The sequence below is a fragment of the Poecilia latipinna genome, unplaced genomic scaffold (genome assembly GCF_001443285.1).
Source record: "Poecilia latipinna isolate Pla-1442-1.1 unplaced genomic scaffold, P_latipinna-1.0 Scaffold689, whole genome shotgun sequence".
Taxonomy (NCBI): domain Eukaryota; kingdom Metazoa; phylum Chordata; class Actinopteri; order Cyprinodontiformes; family Poeciliidae; genus Poecilia; species Poecilia latipinna.
In genome coordinates, this window is record NW_015113305.1 from 436,635 (window position 1) to 454,585 (window position 17,951).

General features: G+C 41.1%; 1 protein-coding gene across 3 annotated transcripts in view; it reads left to right on the forward strand.

Moving 5' to 3' along the window:
- iqsec3b (IQ motif and Sec7 domain ArfGEF 3b) overlaps window positions 1-17,645 on the forward strand; it is a 27,688-nt gene extending 10,043 nt beyond the window's left edge. For all 3 annotated transcript variants that reach the window (XM_015044775.1, XM_015044776.1, XM_015044777.1), the window contains 6 exons: window positions 4,551-4,625; window positions 11,223-11,340; window positions 12,204-12,605; window positions 13,454-14,175; window positions 14,850-15,011; window positions 17,517-17,645. In XM_015044775.1, coding sequence (XP_014900261.1) covers window positions 4,551-4,625; window positions 11,223-11,340; window positions 12,204-12,605; window positions 13,454-14,175; window positions 14,850-15,011; window positions 17,517-17,643 — 1,606 coding nt within the window. In that variant the 3' untranslated portion in view covers window positions 17,644-17,645. The remainder of the gene's footprint in view (window positions 1-4,550; window positions 4,626-11,222; window positions 11,341-12,203; window positions 12,606-13,453; window positions 14,176-14,849; window positions 15,012-17,516) is intronic.
- Window positions 17,646-17,951: the final 306 nt, after the last annotated feature.

Sequence of the window (17,951 nt, forward strand, 5' to 3'; positions counted from 1 at the left end):
TGTACTTAAGTACAGTAACGAAGTACTTGTACTTCGTTACTTCCCACCACTGATTAGAACTCATATGGACACTTTTGCAAAGCACTGTAGAACAAACCTGTGATAAATCTTATTAAACAGGGACACAAAAGCTAGATTGATTTCATGCTAAGGTAAGAAACGCTGCCCAGCAGCAATTTTTAAAGCACACAAAATTAGATTTATCTCTTAAATCTGTACAGATACGACAAAGCATAAAAAAATAACATGAATAAATCTGTGGAGGATCTTTTTTTTTTTTTTTTAGGTAGTAATTTGTTTTTGCACATTAACAATACTTCAGTCATTTGTATTTTTACACCAATTAGCATATTGGTGACATTCATATAGTGCAGAGTGTTGTTTTAGGTAGCTTTGTGGATTTCTTGGCTACCTTGTGTTTTCATAGGAAGAACGTTCAAGAAGGTAAATGAGCTTTTTTTTTTTTGCCACCTGCAACATTGTTGCGGTATCTCTGGCATAAGTGCCCTGTGTCTGCATGGGTGGAGATAATAAGTAATCATGAGGTCTCTTGTGAGTTTCCATCTCATAGAGAAAAAGTGCGACTAGGTGCACAAACGAAGGAAAAAATAAAATATGCAAACCTCATTAACTTAATGTACCCTGTTCCTGCTGAAGAAGTAAGAGAAGAGCGAAACCCAGAATACCTGTGGAAAAACAAAACCGTACATGCACAAGCTAAACTGCAGCACTGGCTCTCGTGCACTTTGACACATCTCTTTCCAAATGAGCTGAGCAAACTTGCACCTACAATTAAATAGCTCTTTGCAGCAAAGAATAAAAGAAACATCCACAAGAAACAAGAAACAAAGCAAGTGTGCAGTAGTTCAAGAAAGTTCTTTAGATGCTTCTTTGTGCAGTCACACAGAGCTCAGTCCTTTATTTAAATCTGAACTAACACACTGACATGTTGGCACCCCTTAAAAGCTTTAAAAATAAAACCTACACACCACAGAGGTGCAGAAGGTTTGGATCTTTTTAGATGAAAGTCTCGGCTTCAGAAGAACTTCCAAATATACAGTACAAGGCTTTTTTTTTTTTTTTTAAGTGTCTTTACACAGAAGCGTCACACTGCAACATGTGAAGACAGCTGTCAAAACTGCACTTTAAAGAGAAAGAATCTATTTTTCCCCACGATGTCAAACTGAGAGGAACATATCTCCCCATCAGTCACTACTGCGACAGCTTCTTTTAGGTTACATCATCCAGCGTTACTATTAACACATCATCACCTCTCCAATGACTATTATATTTGCTGATTTGGTTTGTTTGTGAGCAGTTTAAAAAAAAAAAAAAGGAATTTGTTGTACAGTATTGCTCTGGAGTTCATTAGCTTCCAGATCTGCTTTGTGTGAAATGTTTCCAGAAAAAGTAAAAGTGTTCAGTGTTCGACTTGGTCTTGTTGTCTGGCTTGGCTGCACAATTTGAATTCACTAAAAATGTTTTTTTTTGCATAGTCTGGTCAATGGAAAAAAGCAAACCTACAGTGCCTTGCAAAATTATTCATATTGCTTGAACCTTTCCGTATTCTGTCACATTACAACCACAAACTTCACAGTGTTCATGTTTTATGTAAGTGATAGACATGCTGACGTAGGGGACAATGTGAAGAGGTATGAACATGAAACAGCACATGTATTCAGGCCCCCTCAGTAAATGATTTGTAAAGCTTTTTTTTTTTTTTTACTCCAGTTAAACTGGATACCTTTAAGTTTGTCTCTCCCATTATTGCATATCTAAAACCTATGCCCAGGACCTTAATGAATTTATTTTTTGTTACATATAAAAATAGAACCTTCAAAAAAAATGATCTGATGGGATGCTGGTAAAGAGTTTTCTGTTTACATCGTGCAAAAAGGAGTTGGTCTATCAGTGAAGCTATTCAAGCCTAAAATACCATCTCAATGCAAAACATGTTGCAGCAAGCACAGATGTCCCCAATGGTACTGTCAGTGTCCTCAGTTCACATTTCTTTTAAAGTTTTTTTTTTTTTTTTTTTTGGTCCAGCCTTTATTTGAGCATGGTTAGACAGGAAAGTAGGTAGCAAAAGAGGCAGAAGACATGCAGCAAAGGTCTTCTGGCTGGGACTTGAACCTTTGACGTCCGGAATCGAGGATCAAGGCCTCCGTGTGGATTGTCCTTTACCCCTGCGCCACCACAGCGACTCCTCTGTTCACATTTCTAAACCAGTATTTTTTCAAGGGAGTCACATGAATAACGAGAGGTTGCTTGAAAGCTGAATGGGCATAATAGCACTTTGCTCCAATCTGGTTGAGTAACCTGAAAAACAGATTAAAACAAATATCTTTGTTATAGAGCTCATATGTCTATTCATCCAATAATTTAGCAGCATAAATAGCTTTTGAGTTGAATATGTTGCTTACTTTGTCGATACATAGTTTTTGATTAATATACAGTAATTGTGATTGATTAATTATAGATCCTACAATTGACTAAATTTAAGTTTGAATCAAGTTACACACTAAAAACTATGGGCTTACCATTGTCAATTGGAAAATACCTCAACATCTTCATCATGAATGGACTGAGAGCATCTTTCTCTTTGCCTCTCCCCCATTTGTTACAAATAGTTGCCCGGTTAGCAGATTTTCTCAACTGAATTGTGAATTTCTATATCTATATCTATTTATATCTATATCTCCTCCCAGAATAATCCTCCAGTCCAGTTTACTTGGGTGGTTTGCAGTGCCATTGTGTTTAAATTTTTAGTTTGAACAGTTCCCCCTGAGATTGCTCCTAACTTGTGATATTGTTTTAGAACTTAACGCTTTAAACGTCTCCATGACTTTATCCCAGTCTGTCCTTTGGTCTTCATGTTGTTTTCTAATGTTCCCTGTAAATTTCAGAGGCCTTCAGAGGACAACAGCATTTATGCAGATGTACTCTTTTATACAGGTGGTCTGACTTGGGTGACTTTTGAAGATGAACTGGTTTATATTTAGAGGCATCAGGGAAAAGGTGACCGAATGCTAATATAAGACACCCTGTTCGGACTTAATTTGTCACAGAAAAACCATGTGTCATTTTATTTCCCTATTATCCACCATTTTTTAGGTAAAAAAAAAACTACGTTGAAGTTCTTCATTGTAAAATAACAAAATGTAAAAAAAACTCCAGGACTATGACAATTTACAGATGTCACTGTGTTTTGTTAGCCTAACCTAGTAAATAATGCCCAGAAGAGTAGCTGCATTGATTCTCCTTCCTTTGATTCCTCCAATTTGACATAAAAAAATCTCATTGACAACACCTCTGTGCTCTGAATGTGTGAAATGAAGACTATTTCAGAAGCTTTTGTGTTGAATAGATCACAATTGAGAAACTGTTCCTGAGACTCAAAAACTAGCAGGCAGTAAATTAGGTTCATGAACGTTTGGCGCCAAGGATCACTACTTCATTTGCAACTAACTGTGTGAAAACCAAACCTTAAGAGGAAGCATATGCATTCTGAGGTTTTCTGTAAGCTCTCAGACAAGAAACTAATCACATAAGGGACATGATTAAAGAAAATGGCAAAAATGAATTCAGAAATAATTATTAAAGTTTATAAAAGCACATGTATGTGTTCCATTGATCTTGGATCAAGTAGCAGATCACAGAATCAGAGTGTGAACAGATTGTGAGATTTTTAGGGAAAATATCAGGGTCCCTTTAAGTCTGTAGAAGTTGCTGTGAAAAGGTGGCTTTTTATAGCCCAGACTGTCACTCCTGGTTTTGCGCCGACTCTGACTGCCTGTCACTGTGACTTTGTGTCATGAGCTTTAATCTGAACCCAGGTCATGAAATCGACTGTAGTATAGCCAACAATGTCCCTTCACTGCATTTATTCAGCACAATGAAGAAGTTCCTAATGTTCTTGATGCCCAGATAATACCTATAAAAAAATCCATAAATGCTGGTCCTGGTTGTCATTTTTATGTATGTAGAAATGGAAACTATAGGGCATCCTGAATTTAAAGGAAGGCAATCTATACAGCTGCTTAAGAATGCATTTTTTCTTTCTTGTTCCACATAAGAGCTCCAGCATAATGCCTAAAATATGAATGTGAATGTAAAATGTATGAGAGACAAATGAGAAAGGCCAGCTGAAGAGGAGGAAGTAGGAAACAGAGCTGGAGCAAGCATCTTTCCAGATTGGGTTCAGGGATTTCTGCTAAATCGCAGCTGATCTGACACGTACACACAAACATATAAATACACCCGTTCTAAGCTTTCTCAGCCTTGATTTGACCTACATAGGGTATTTGCCCTGGGATCAGTCACTGACTGTAAAATGTAATGATACAATAATCCAAAGAGCAAGAAGGGAGACTCTCTAGGATCTTTTTTTGTGTTTGTTAAAAGTGATCATCTTGGGTACTAAAGAGGAATGTTGAACATACATCATCGGCAGACAGAATGACAACCTGTCCTTTCAGCTCTGCGTGCGTGCCTTGCTCCTTTTCTTTCTCCTTTGCTGACCTCTGCTTTTTCCCTCCATCCTTCTGCAGGAGTGAGACTGTGCTGCATCAGTTTTGCTGCCCCGCCCCTGAACATCCGGAGACCGATACCTCGGGATCATCAAGGTGAGCTCAGCCGAGAAGGACAATTGCTAATTCTCCGATGTGCGTAGTTGGGTTGATGACATCACAAAAGGCACAGGATTGTAGCTAACCACCTGACATTTTTAAGTATTGTAGCAGAGGTGCTGTTTTTAAAGTATTTCAACATCGATTTTGAAGCATTTAAGTTGCACGAGTTGAAGGTTTTTTTTTATTTTTATTGTCATGTGCCTGAGCTAGAGTTTGACTCATATGGATACGAAGCCATGATGGTTACTGGCATGGATGATGAAGCTGACTGTCTGCAGAACTTTAGTTTTTTTGATCATATTTAAAATTTCTCTTCCTGTAGGTTTTTGTATGTGTTCGCCACTTTAATGCTATATTCATATTGCATCACTTTAAACTGTTATGTGATTTGCCAGTGCATTGACACCTCATGCTGTCTGAATTCAAACTGCTTTTGCTTATCGAAACAAACTTCTCTCTTTCCTACATTTTCTCTGTGGTCTTAACTCGGTTATAGTAATAGCATGGGCTGTACCGCAGGTTCATGCATGCTGGGGTTAACTGACAGGATTGTGCCCATACAAATCTGTTTGGGATAATTGTTTGGTGGAAGTAGTGGCTTATGCAATGACTTCAGAAAACATTGTTAGGATTTGAAAATCATTTTAATGGAATATATTGACAAGACCATATGGTTTCAATATCAAATTGATTTAAAATGATTGCTGAAGGTCTTTCAAAATAACAGCTGGGCATTCCAGTCAGGCTTTGTTCTTTTTTCATAAACCACATCAATGTGCATGCTGTCATTTTTTCCCCCTGAAATCTACGATGCATTCACACTTACAGACAAAAGTTTATTCAAAGTACGCAACGAAAAACGGGGGAAAAGAAGTAAACAAAAGAATTGTCAGTTTCTCTTTGCCTTATTGCCAACAAAATAGCCAACACTTAAAACTTTTAATCATGCCTGGTGGGAAGTGTGCAGTGCTGAACTGGTCCATATGTCAGTGCAAAGTGGTGTAATTTTGAGGTTCAGCAGTACAGCTACATGGCTAAATGTGTAGCAAACGTATAGCTTCACCGTCTGCAACTCACAAAAAGACAACAGAAGAGGAGGTGGTATGATGTATGTAATGAAACTGCCGCTATCAAAACGACCATGGCAACTCTGAAGTGATGCAACAGATATCTCTACCATAGTAACTGGAGAATCTACAGTAGCCATTTTAACAGCTTGTTTCTGAGTGGGCTGTGCATGGAGAGTGTGAATGTGTAAACTTTCATTTAAAGGCTTGAATGAGCGCCTTTCTTCTTTAAACCCTTTTTACTTTGTTTCATCTTCATATGCAATTGTTTATTCTCTCTCGCTTGTTTTTATCTTTTTTTTTTTGCCTGCTTTTTGGAAGCCCACGTCTTGCTCAATCATTGCGTCGCAATTATTTCCACCTCATCCCACCCCATTAAGTTTATTTCTTTTCTCAATATCACCATCTGTCTGTCTGTCTGTCTGGTATCCCTCTATTTTCTGTGGAGATCTAACGACTTAACTCCTACAATCACACGTTCCTGATTGGATGGGCAAATGACAGAGAGGCAGCGGGCGCCCAGCTGAGATGAGACTGGTGTGGCTCTCTAATGCCAATGCAGCTCTTTATTATCACCACTCTCATCATCATCATCATCATCATCATCATCATCATCATCATCATCATCATCATCATCACATGAACATGTTGGTTGCAATCCTTCACTTCCTCAACAGTTGCTGCTACACACTCTAAATCCATCAGTGCACACTCACCTCCCAAGAGATGCCATGAGATCTGCCTCTAGCCTAACCTGCCATACCCTTCGCTCTTCCAACCTTTAAGTGTGTGGGTGTGCATCCCCCCCTGGGCGTGCAGGGCTTTAAGCGATACGATTTGACCAAGGTTTTTCTGTCTCGCCCCCTGATGACGCCTGTGCTCGCATGTGTGCTGTCTGTGTTTGTTGCTGCATATGCTTTGCAGGAGAAAGTGCGCACAGTGCCCCTATCATCACCGAGACTCTTGCCTGGCCAGATGCATTAATAGCTCAGGTCTTGCTTTAAAACCCTCTAATGTATTCTAATGTACTCTAATGTATTCTGATGCAGCGCTGGGGCATGGCAGTGTTTTAATAGACTTTTTGATAGAGACAGCCTCCAGCGTGCACACACCAACAGGCAGCCTGTAACTATCTTACTGTTTCCGACTTCGCTGTAGTTATCTCGCTTTCTGCTCTCCTCTTTCTGGCTCTTTTCGCTGACTCTATCTCAGAGGATACAGCCAAACCTAGCCTCTCCGGCCCTGTCTCCGACTTTTAGTGAGAGACGCTGCAGTATACTTCGTTTCACAGCAATCAGAGGAAACAAAGAGAGACTTAAGTGATGCACTCATTATTTAAGCATGAGCTGGCTTTTAATTCTCCCCTGTTGTTTTTTAGCTCTGGTTTCGTTCGTGTAAAAATAATCGGAGTAAGCAGTATCCGGCCAGGACGGGAGATTCCACAAGCATCTCTCACCCTTGTGAGTGCATATAGTCTTAAAGCCTTCAGGGTATGATCATAAATCTGTCCACTCCAGAGCTCTTTTGTGCTGAAAGTTAGTTTTTCATCCCATTCCTATGTGGAAAGAAGTTTGCAAAGATGAAGGGAAGCCTTATGTGTGAGAACATCTGGATTATCGAAAGGCCTAAGAGAATGAGGGTGTTTGCTGTGTTATGCTGGCAAATTACTTAAGCCCTACATGACTTTTCGCAGAATTTTGATAATGCTACCATGTAAAAGAATGTTGTACCATCTGTGTCTGGGATTAAAAATGGCTGACCTCAGGGAGCAGCCTACTCCACCCTTGACACTGCTGGGTTCTGAAGCTAAATTTAAACTCTGATGTGATTTTTGTGATGTTGCTCAGCTTCTGGTTTTCACTTTTGAGATGAGCAGTCATACTGTACAAACCATTTCAGATTTTGTCCAGTCACAAGCAACAACCTCAATGTATTTTCAGGGATTTCTTTTGTGGTAGATCAAGCTTTATTGTGCAGTGATGGAAAAGGTTACATGTTCTTTTGTTAATTTTATAAATATAAATCTGAAAAGTTTGGTGTGCCTCGCTGAAACCACAACTGCAAATCTTTTGGCACTTCTTTCTGCTTTGCAAAATAACTAAAGTTCAGTCAGACTGGATCGAGCGTGTTTATTAGCATCTATTTTAATGTCTTGTCACAAGTTTTTTAAGTGGGTTTTTGTTTGCACTTTGACTGGATAATATATAGTTGAGTCCAAAATGATCTATCCAGCAAATTTTAAGTTTAACCTTCTAATTGTGGCAACGTTTTTCTTCTCATTGGAAGTAATAGTAACATTTTAGAATGGCTCATACTGGGTCCTGACGTAAATGTGAGAAAGTCAGTAAGATTATTAAAGAGGTGGCATAGAGGCATTCCAGCCTTAATCATCAAAGATAACTTGTAAGATACCAGTGGGAAATGCTAAAAAAATAAGAACGATTTGATGGCTGTAATGCCAGTGAAGATTTTTCCATTGACTGATTAGAAAAGTATAATTTTTTGACATGTCATGTATTTTTCAAGTAATAATTCCAATAAAATGTAAATTTGATTTCTTTATTAGCTGATTGTATTTTTTTTTAGAAGATGCTTGTTAGATTTTCTTTTGAAAATAAACTTCTTAGTTAAATGAAAATACCTCTTAACCCATATCTGACAGTGATCATATCCCTTAAATTAAAAATTTTCTTTGTAGATCTCATTGCATGTTTAGGGTTGCTCTCATGGAAGGTGAGTATCCACCTCTGTCTTTAGTTTTTTGATCTGCTTTTATCTCATTGCTTAAGACAAGCATAAGACAGCATCATGCTGTCACCTCCATGTCTCACTATCATAACATCTATGTAATATGACAAATATTTAGAAAATTTAAACGTTATAAGTACCTCACAAAACCAGCTGGATCTCTGTAGGTGTGTGTTTTCGACTTTATGTAGCTCAGTTTAGAAGACGTGGAAATCTTGGCATGAGCCGACGTTCAATTCGTAAGGTCGCTTTGAAGTAGGCAGGTGGTACTGGTGTATTCTTGTTATATTCTTGGCATGTATGAATGGTCTCTGCTCTGCATCACTCTGGGTTGCTGAATTCAAAGTGTCATGAATATGAAGTCCCCGTATCGGTGGAGTCAGATTAGGGTTTCCCCTAACTTGTTCTCTGAGTCACGCCTGACTGTATTGGCATGGCATTCCTGTTTGCAGTATTTTTGAAAGCTTAATCCCAACAGCGCAACACGGGAAAAAGCCTCCCCAATAATCTTTTTATTTCCACGCAGCACACAGAGAACGAAAGGCTCATCCAAATGATGTCATTGCCATGGATACACATTAGCTTTCAGAGGGTCATACACGAATTCAGCCTTGATCTTAATAGTAAAAACTGAGAGTGGAGCAAAGGCTGGCGTGGAAACATCGCAAGAGAAAATAAATACAAACGTGAGTGGCAAGTCTTAGCTAGGAGTTATTTGTTTGAATTCCTTATATAAGTTAGTGTAACCCTTCTATTTGATTCAGTAGTGGTGCAGACACTTTCTGGATTCGTCTGGCATAATATCGGTACTAAATAAAAGAGATCAAATCCTTTGGCATAAGAATATTGTGGGAAAAACACAAGTTACAACTTACAGGTCTTTATTGCAGCAATACGCTGCACATGGCTTTCCTTTTTGAAAGCTCTCTTGAGGCACAGCGTCTAAGCTGCTAAATCACCTTGGCTCTAGCCAAAAATAAACACAGAAACATAAAAGGAATCACTGAAAGTTTTCACCGCTAAATATGAGATTTTTATTTGTGCATGACAGTCTCACCAGATAAAGATGGGAACCTTTGTCCAACTGTTAAAGGAGAGTGTTAGGCAAACTCATGAAAATTTGATAAGAGCTTTGTAAGCTAATGTTTACATAATACACCCCCGATCCAAAAAAAAACTAAACACAACATAGTTATGATTCATCAGTGTGTAAATCTGTGAGTTTTACTGATCTGAGCCACAGTACGTTAATGATCTGCTTTAAAGTATTGTGGTGCCGTATTGCTACATACTTTCAATACCTCTCAGGTCTTCTGGTTCTGCTCACCATCCCCAAAACCAGAACCAAATATGGAGAAACAGCATTCAGCTTCTGTGCACTACAAATCTGTGGTGCATAGAACTTACAGAAAACCTCAAAACACCAAAAACTCTGAGTTTCTTTAAATCTAGACTAAAAACCCAAATGTTTAGAGTTGCTTTGGACCATAATAAATGAAACACTAACCAGTATTTTGATGTGTAATGATGGCACTTGGCAAAATATAATTTTAAAGGGTTTTCTCAATTCTCCACTGTGTGTTTTGGTGTCTTCTATGACTTTATATTTTTGTGTTTTCATGGTGTAAAGCACCTTGAACTGCTTTGATGCTGAAATGTGCTATACAAATACACTTGATTGATTGATTGATTGATTGATTGATTGATTGATTGATGAAAGCTGAATTTTATCATTTCCCCTTTGAGCAAAATCTTTGCTGAATTTTTGTTTTTTCACCTTTTCTATTTTGAAAAATGATGAGTATGGAGGGTGGTTCCTGCCAAAATTGGCAAAAAAATATAGGAATAAATAAATGGTTTGATGAATTAATTAATGGGACAAACATTGCATCCTGGGCTGCAAAGTAGCGCAGTAGCACTGTTGCCTTACAGCAAGAAGGTCCTGGGTTCGGAGTTTGCATGTTCTCCCTGTGCATGCGTGGGTTCTCTCCGGGTACTCCGGCTTCCTCCCACAGTCCAAAAACATGACTGTCAGGCAAATTGATCTCTCTAAATTCTCCCTAGGTGTGTGTGTGTGTGTGTGTGTGTGTGTGTGTGTGTGTGTGTGTGTGTGTGTGTGTGTGTGCGTGTGTGTGTGTGTGTGGGTGTTTGTCCTGTCTGACTCTGTGTTGCCCTGCGACAGACTGACGACCTGTCCAGGGTGACCCTGCCTCTTGCCTGAAACGTTAGCTGGAGATGGGCACCGGCAAGCCTCCCGACCCCACCAGGGAGAAGGGTGTACAGAAAATGGATGGATGGATGGAAATATTGGATTCTCCCTCCCCCACCATCACAAACTCAAAATTTCAATATACTACTGCATCTGAAAATGAATTTATTCCATTAGATTTAAAGTATTTACATATTCTTGTGCAAAAAGCCTGGGTAGTTAATCTAGTTTATTAACGAACATCTCTTAGACATAATTTTAAAAATTTGAACCTGTGTGTATGCTATGTTATGAAAGGGTATTGCCTCTGAATCTGGACTCTATATGCTGTCAGCTTTTTCGTATTCAGCCGTTGCCTGCAACTTGCAGTGGAGCCACAAGTCTGACCAAATAAGAGTGGACACGGAAAGTCAGTCATCTGCCCCTCAGGCCACCACAGTCCACGTTCTGTCTAATTTATGAATCTCTACCCACTCCGCAGAGCTGAAGGCCAGGCCCCTGTAAAGAGTGAAGATATGTGGTCGTGGGGGAGGAACTGAAATCTCTCTGCTCTTATTTCCCTTGCAGCGGACAGATCCTGAGCCTGGAGGATGGGACGTCCTCTGGTGGAGGACAGGAAGTGAAGGGGCTGAAGAGGGAGGGACCCAGCGAGTATGAGATCAATTTGGAGAACAAAAACAAACAGGTATGCCTTTTCCTTAGTGGATCAATATGCTCAATCACAAGGTTTGGAGTAAAAACTGCTGGCAGCTCTACCTTATTTAACGTGAGCAGGTGTGTGTGCGCGTGCGTGTGTGAGAGGGAAGATTTCTTGACAAAAAAGATTCCCATTTAGATCTATTTCCGTCTCTGTTGACATGAAAAAGAACACCCAGGATACTGAGTGCCACAGCGACAGGAACAGAGGAAAGGGAGATGCTAGGTTGTCATGGTAACAACTAATAACTGTTCGTGGTGGCTGAAGATGTCTTTATTCCTCATAGCAAGCAACTGAAGGGTCTGCTGTTGTATCTCGCTGTGCTGCTGCGGTGCTTGAGTGCATGTATCCACTCGTGGTGTGACCAGACACACAGCAGACATATTGTGAGGTTTCCCTCTTTTTTTTTTTTTTTTCCTGCCCCACCTGCCTCTCGTTCCTCTGGAAATATTAGAGGTGAAGTTCTGAGAAATTGTAGGATTTTTGGGTGGTGCTGCAAACAAATAGGCTCCCCCATTCATTTAACTCAATCTGTCATGGTCCATCTCTATATCCTTGCTATGAACTATTAGCAGAAGGATGATGATTCCATAAGCCCTAAACCACTCCAGGTAGAGCCAACCTATAATTAAGAAGGATACCTCTGTGAACAGTGTGAGTGTGTATTTCAGGACTCCTCTTGGCTCTTTTGATCTCGTTGCTCGAAAATGGCAGCGTGTTTGATTGCTGATGAATGATTAAAACGTGTTTCAGTGGGTTTATCACTCTTGCAGTGTTTTTCAATGACTCTCAAAGCAATTTAAAGGCGTTTGATGTGTTCACTCCCACTCACCACCTTCCTGTGCCCTCAGATAGAGGAGCTGGAGCAGAAGTATGGAGGCCATCTGATCGCAAGGCGGGCAGCGCGCCGCATCCAGACGGCCTTCCGCCAGTACCAGCTCAGCAAGAACTTCCAGAAGATCCGCAATTCGCTGTCAGAGAGCAAGCTGCCTCGCCGCATCTCCCTGCGCCATCCCAGCCCTTCATCCCGGAGCAGGAATGCGGCCCAGAGACACAGCTACACTCTGCATCCAGGAGGTGGACAGATTCCCTTACGCTCAAAAACTCCTCCTCCACCTCCATGTCGCTCCACATCTCTTCCCCCGTCACCAGCGTCAGCCCCAGCAAATGCCCCGTCATCAGCTCCAAGTCAGGCTCCGTCTCAGACATCTGGACCTACACTCACACAGCTGGAAGACTGCTTCTCCGAGCAGGTCAGTGTACTTTGTGGAGATATAAATAAGATCTGGTGCGATAAACTTGTGGTTCACGAAGAAAGAATCTCAGAAACTTGAAACTATTTCAACAGGAATGCAATGGAGGAAAATGAAAGAATGAAACATAACTCTGACTCAGAAAAACGTTTAAAATAAGCAACTCCGTTTTGTTAAAATTTGCAATGTGTTAAAATTTATCTAATGAATATGTTTGTATGTATAGAATGTTATTCTTCTTTTGGTTGTGAGTGCTTTTGCAAAACATGGTGTTTCACCATCCTTGCTTGGTGTTAAAAGTTTCAGGAGCACATTAGGATCTGTTATTTGGAATTCATACGGTGTTTTTCACACTCAAAAGCTGAACTGCAGGTGGTTCACTGAATCACCTGGAGTCTTTAATACAAATCCAACCCGTTTGAACATGCACAGACTGTTTGTGGTAAATGTTTAGCTTTTGCTCCGAAGCTTGTGTGTCATGTTCCACTATAAAGACGACTTTACATTGTGCATCTTATGTGCAGCAATTCACCAAGAGCTATGAGGGTGGGTCTTGTTTTTACATATTTTAAGCATTTATTGTATTTTGTTCAAGAGAGTTCCAGTGTGCTTAAAGATGAATTAAAATCTGAAAAAGTAAAGTAATGTCAAGTTTATCAAGCCACAAATTACCCTTTAGTAAACCCGCTGCCTTGCTGATATAATAGCATGTTCAATGTAGCCTGACATGTCTTACAGTAGTCATTAATTATCAGCCTGAACTTATGAACTTTTCTGCAGTTCAACACAGACAACCTCACGCAGAGTCGCTGACTTAATGTGCGTTTTTCTTATTCCTGCCCTTGCAGCTTCACTCCTTGGCTCAGTCCATCGACGATGCTCTTCGCGGTTGGAGCCTGTCAGAGGGAGGAGAGGGGAAGGGACTTCTGATGGACCCCGGGGCCCTTCGTGCAGCTGCAGAAAGCGCCGGCCTGCCCCGCAGCGCCAGCTCCCTGCTTATGGCTTTCAGGGATGTAACTGTTCACATAGACAGCAATAGCTCCTACACCATCTCATCCGCGACCACCACGACCACCACCTCTCTGGGAAATGCAAGCGGAGGAGAATCAGGCAGCAGGAAGCCCTCTGTTAGTGGGACAGGCGGCGGAGGGGACGGGCAGTCGATGGAGGAACCCGAGTTTCCCGCCCCTCCGCCCAGCGAGGAGCTGGAAATGGTCGATCCGGGATCTAGGAGGGGGTCTGCGGCACCAGCTGCCGCAGGGGTTGGGATGGAGGGGGAAAACAGCTCAGACAGACTGGGATCCTCCACTTCCACCTCCACCTCCACGTCAATCTCCACCTCAGTGCAGTCTAATCAGCAACCTGCTCAAATTTACACACAGTACCAGCAGTATCACTACACTCATCCCCAGCAGGTCCCCGGGGGTCCGAGTCCGGATTCCCTGCAGGCCCTTGTCGTCTCTCTGCCAAGGGACCGCTGCCAGGATCCAGCCTCCTGTCGCTCCCCAACCCTGTCCACCGACACGCATCGCAAACGCCTCTACAGGATCGGACTCAACCTGTTCAACGTGTGAGTGGGCTGGCAGTTCACATAAAGCTCTGTGACAAAATAAAAACACGTTAAATATTTCCCCATCCTCTGGCTTTGACTTCAAAGCCCCGATGTTTGTTTTGAACAAACTCCCAACAACCCTTTAAAATACTTATGAACAGCAGCTTATTATTGCTTGTAATTGCCGGGGGGAAGTGTCTGTTTGGTGCCATCTTCTGATTGTGTGATGTCCATGAAAAAAAAAAAAAAAACATCCAGGAGGGAGGATGGGGATGAAAAGTGGAGTGCAAAATGCAGCAGAATACTAGAGGCAGTGGAGGAGGCTGTGAACAATGCTAGAGCTGCTCAGGTTCTAAAAATAGAGTCAACAGTGGGCCTTCATTTAATATTAGTTAATACAAATTAAAGTAAATGAACTCAGTGACAGGCGAGCTGATCTCAAAGTTGTGAGCTAACAGCTTTTCTGCATGAGCGCATGCTTCTTTTTCCAGTTTGTATTCCCTTCTACTCACACTCTCTAGCTCTCACACATATTAAGCTCATTTACTCCCAAATGCAGAGAAACACAACTTCTGTCTCACCCACACACAAACACCCACACACCCCTACGCGTGTACACTTGAAAGCACAAAATGACAGCACACAATGCTAATTCTAACACTCTTCTGCTTCTCTGGTTTTGGCGGTGCCAGGAACCCCGAGAGGGGCATCCACTTCCTGATCACGCGTGGTTTTGTCCCGGACACGGCTATAGGCGTGGCACACTTCCTTCTGCAGAGGAAGGGCCTCAGTCGACAGATGATTGGAGAGTTCCTGGGCAACAGCAAGCTGCAGTTCAACAGGGACGTCCTCGAGTAAGTGCACTGTATTCATTTAAAGTTCCCGGCGCGTAGAGAGACTTGCGCTGTGCCTTGCAAAAGCGTCCATACGCCAACAAAAAGAAATCTGGGAAGTGTTTGTGCTAAGGCATTGCACAAAGCCGTGCTCAATATATCATTACGGTACAACTGCAATCCTACCAAAACATGGCCATCCACCCGAACTGAGAGAAGAACACAAGATGCCAATTTTAAATCTATGCCCACAGCTATTCACAGCTCAAGTGGACAAATTTACAGATAGAATGACAATTTGATGGGAACTCCATAAAACTATCTGGTGATTGTGGCAGAGCTGCAAGAAAAACTAGAATTGTACTCAGCCTGCAAACCACATTCCATCCATAATGTGGGTGGGTGGGTGGGTGGGTGGATGGATGGATGGATGGATGGATGGATGGATGGATGGATGCTTTATCTCATGGGTTAGATAAAGCATCCATCATTCATGGATAGATGAATGATGGACTCTTCCATCCATCCATCCATCCATCCATCCATCCATCCATCCATCCATCCATCCATCCATCCATCCATCCATCCATCCTGGTTGAAAAAACATGGTTGTTTCAACATCACATAAAGCAGATGAAAATATAATAAAACTCTAAGTTCTTTAAAAATCAAGGTTTAAACTAACTTGAAACATCAGTAATTTTAATCTGTAGTCCCAGTTTATTTAAAATTTTTCGTTTTACTTTCCCTCATTATTCAACTGCAGTGTACTCCTCTTTTGTATGTTCATCATGTAAAGCGATTTAAATAGTCTTCTTGCTGAAAATGTGTTATGCAAATAAAGCTGCCTTGAAGAGGAACAAAGCTGTGGAGATAACATAACAGAAGAAACTGACAAAAGATGATTGAAAACTGGCTACCTGTACGCATGTGAGATGGTTACAGAATGCAAAAAAATTTGGATTCCAACTCGAAACTGGCTGCAGCTGAAAGAAAAGGAGGGAACTCAGATGAGCCGAGGACTGATTATTCAATTAAATGAGTGAATAAACACAATTACTAAACAGTACATGAGTAACTAAAAGCATGTCTAGGGGAGGATGCTAAAATTGACCTTAAACCCAGACAGAAATAAAAAGACAAGCTCAGACATAGAGCAAAATAATACAAGAGCTTGGACTCTCACTCCAAACCAAACCTGAATAATACAATGTCTTAAAGTACAGAGTGAAATCATGAATAATTAAAGAAAAGTAAAGCAACTGGTTTACCTTCCAGCAGGAGAATTACCCTGAACATACAGCAAATGCTACACTGGAATAGTTTAGATTAAATCATCTGATTAGAATGGTTCTGTCAAAGCTTTGACCTGGCTCCATTTGAGAATCTACGTTGAAAGGTGACGTCCAAGTTGAATTTATAATATAAAGAACACACAAAAAATGAAAACCATGAATAATTTATTTCCACTTCAGAATTATGTACCCAACTACCACATAAAATAGAAAAAAACAAAGCTATGTTTGCAATTGTAACATGAAAAAGTTAAAAGACAAACACTTTTGCAAGATAGTGTAAGTGATGAACAGCACTGAATTTAATAAGAAAGGGGGGGGGGGGGAGAGGGGCTAAAGCAAGCTGAAAACTAAGTAGAGTGTGTGGGTACATTTGAAGACGGTCAACAAACCCAGCTGTATTTTGGATCCTCAGTGATGGTGAGCAACCACAGTGTTTTGACACAAAGTCACAGTTCCTCGATAATCTGGGAAACAACAGCAGATAACATCCATCCCACCTTTCGGCTCCTTCAAAGTAGTTCTGCCTTTCATTTCAAGGGTAAAGGCAGATTTTATCCGTTTTATTTCTTGACTGGGTTTAAAGTTCAAAGATAAAAGTTTCATTAAGATATTTGTGTCTTTGACTGATTAAGCAATGTAAGGAATTATGAAAAGTGTCGTCTACAAGACTCACATGCAGCAAACATAGGGTTCTGCTGATATGTGGCACATCTGTAGATGCATGTTGTTACTTAGTGGTTGCTCACCCACCCAATCAGTGCTCAGAGATCCAGGATGGAGGGGCTTTTTGCTGAGGTTGTTGTAGAGATTGCAGAAATAGGTCACTGCATCGAACACACTCATAAGTACTCAGCCTCACTTTTCGTTCACTGAGTCAAACAGACATATGTGATGTGCAGAAGCTCACTAATGTACACTTGGAGTCTCTGGTATGTACTTCTGTTATTGCCGTAGCCTGCCTTCAGCCATTCCCTCTGCCCCCTCTCCTTTTGGATTTTTTTATATTTCTTCCTTTCACTTATCTCCAGCTGTCACCTGAAACTTTCCTCTGCATTATATTAGTGTGTGTTGACATGTGCATCTTCCAGGTCAGAAGATCTGTAATTGAAATATGACTCTAAAGAGAGAGACTTCGAATCGGCTCCGACACACAGTTTGCTGTGAATTCAAAGCACTTCTTTGACTGACAACAACTAAACCCAGCCTCCTTCTGCCTTCCTCTCGGTAGCTGTGTGGTGGATGAGATGGATTTCTCAGGGATGGAACTTGACGAAGCTCTGAGAAAGTTTCAGGCTCACGTTCGAGTTCAAGGGGAAGCACAGAAGGTGGAGAGACTCATCGAAGCCTTCAGGTAAGAGCCGTCAGTCGCTGTCGCAGTCGGGGCTCTCGTACAAACAGATTGTGCTTTTTTTTTTTAATTGATGCAAAGTTCAACACGTGACCAAGAGGGGCTTTTTAAGGGCTCTCTGAGTTCCACATAATGAGTCAACTTTGTGCCTGCAGCAGCATATGCAGAACAAGAAAGCAGCGACATGTAACACAGCTCGCATATTTTGCAATATTGCGTGCAGCCTTGAGGGTGCCTTGAGTATCCAGAGTGACAAACTAATAGGCCAACTGCTTAGACTTACAAAGTACTTAACTAGTTCTGCTGTCTCATTAC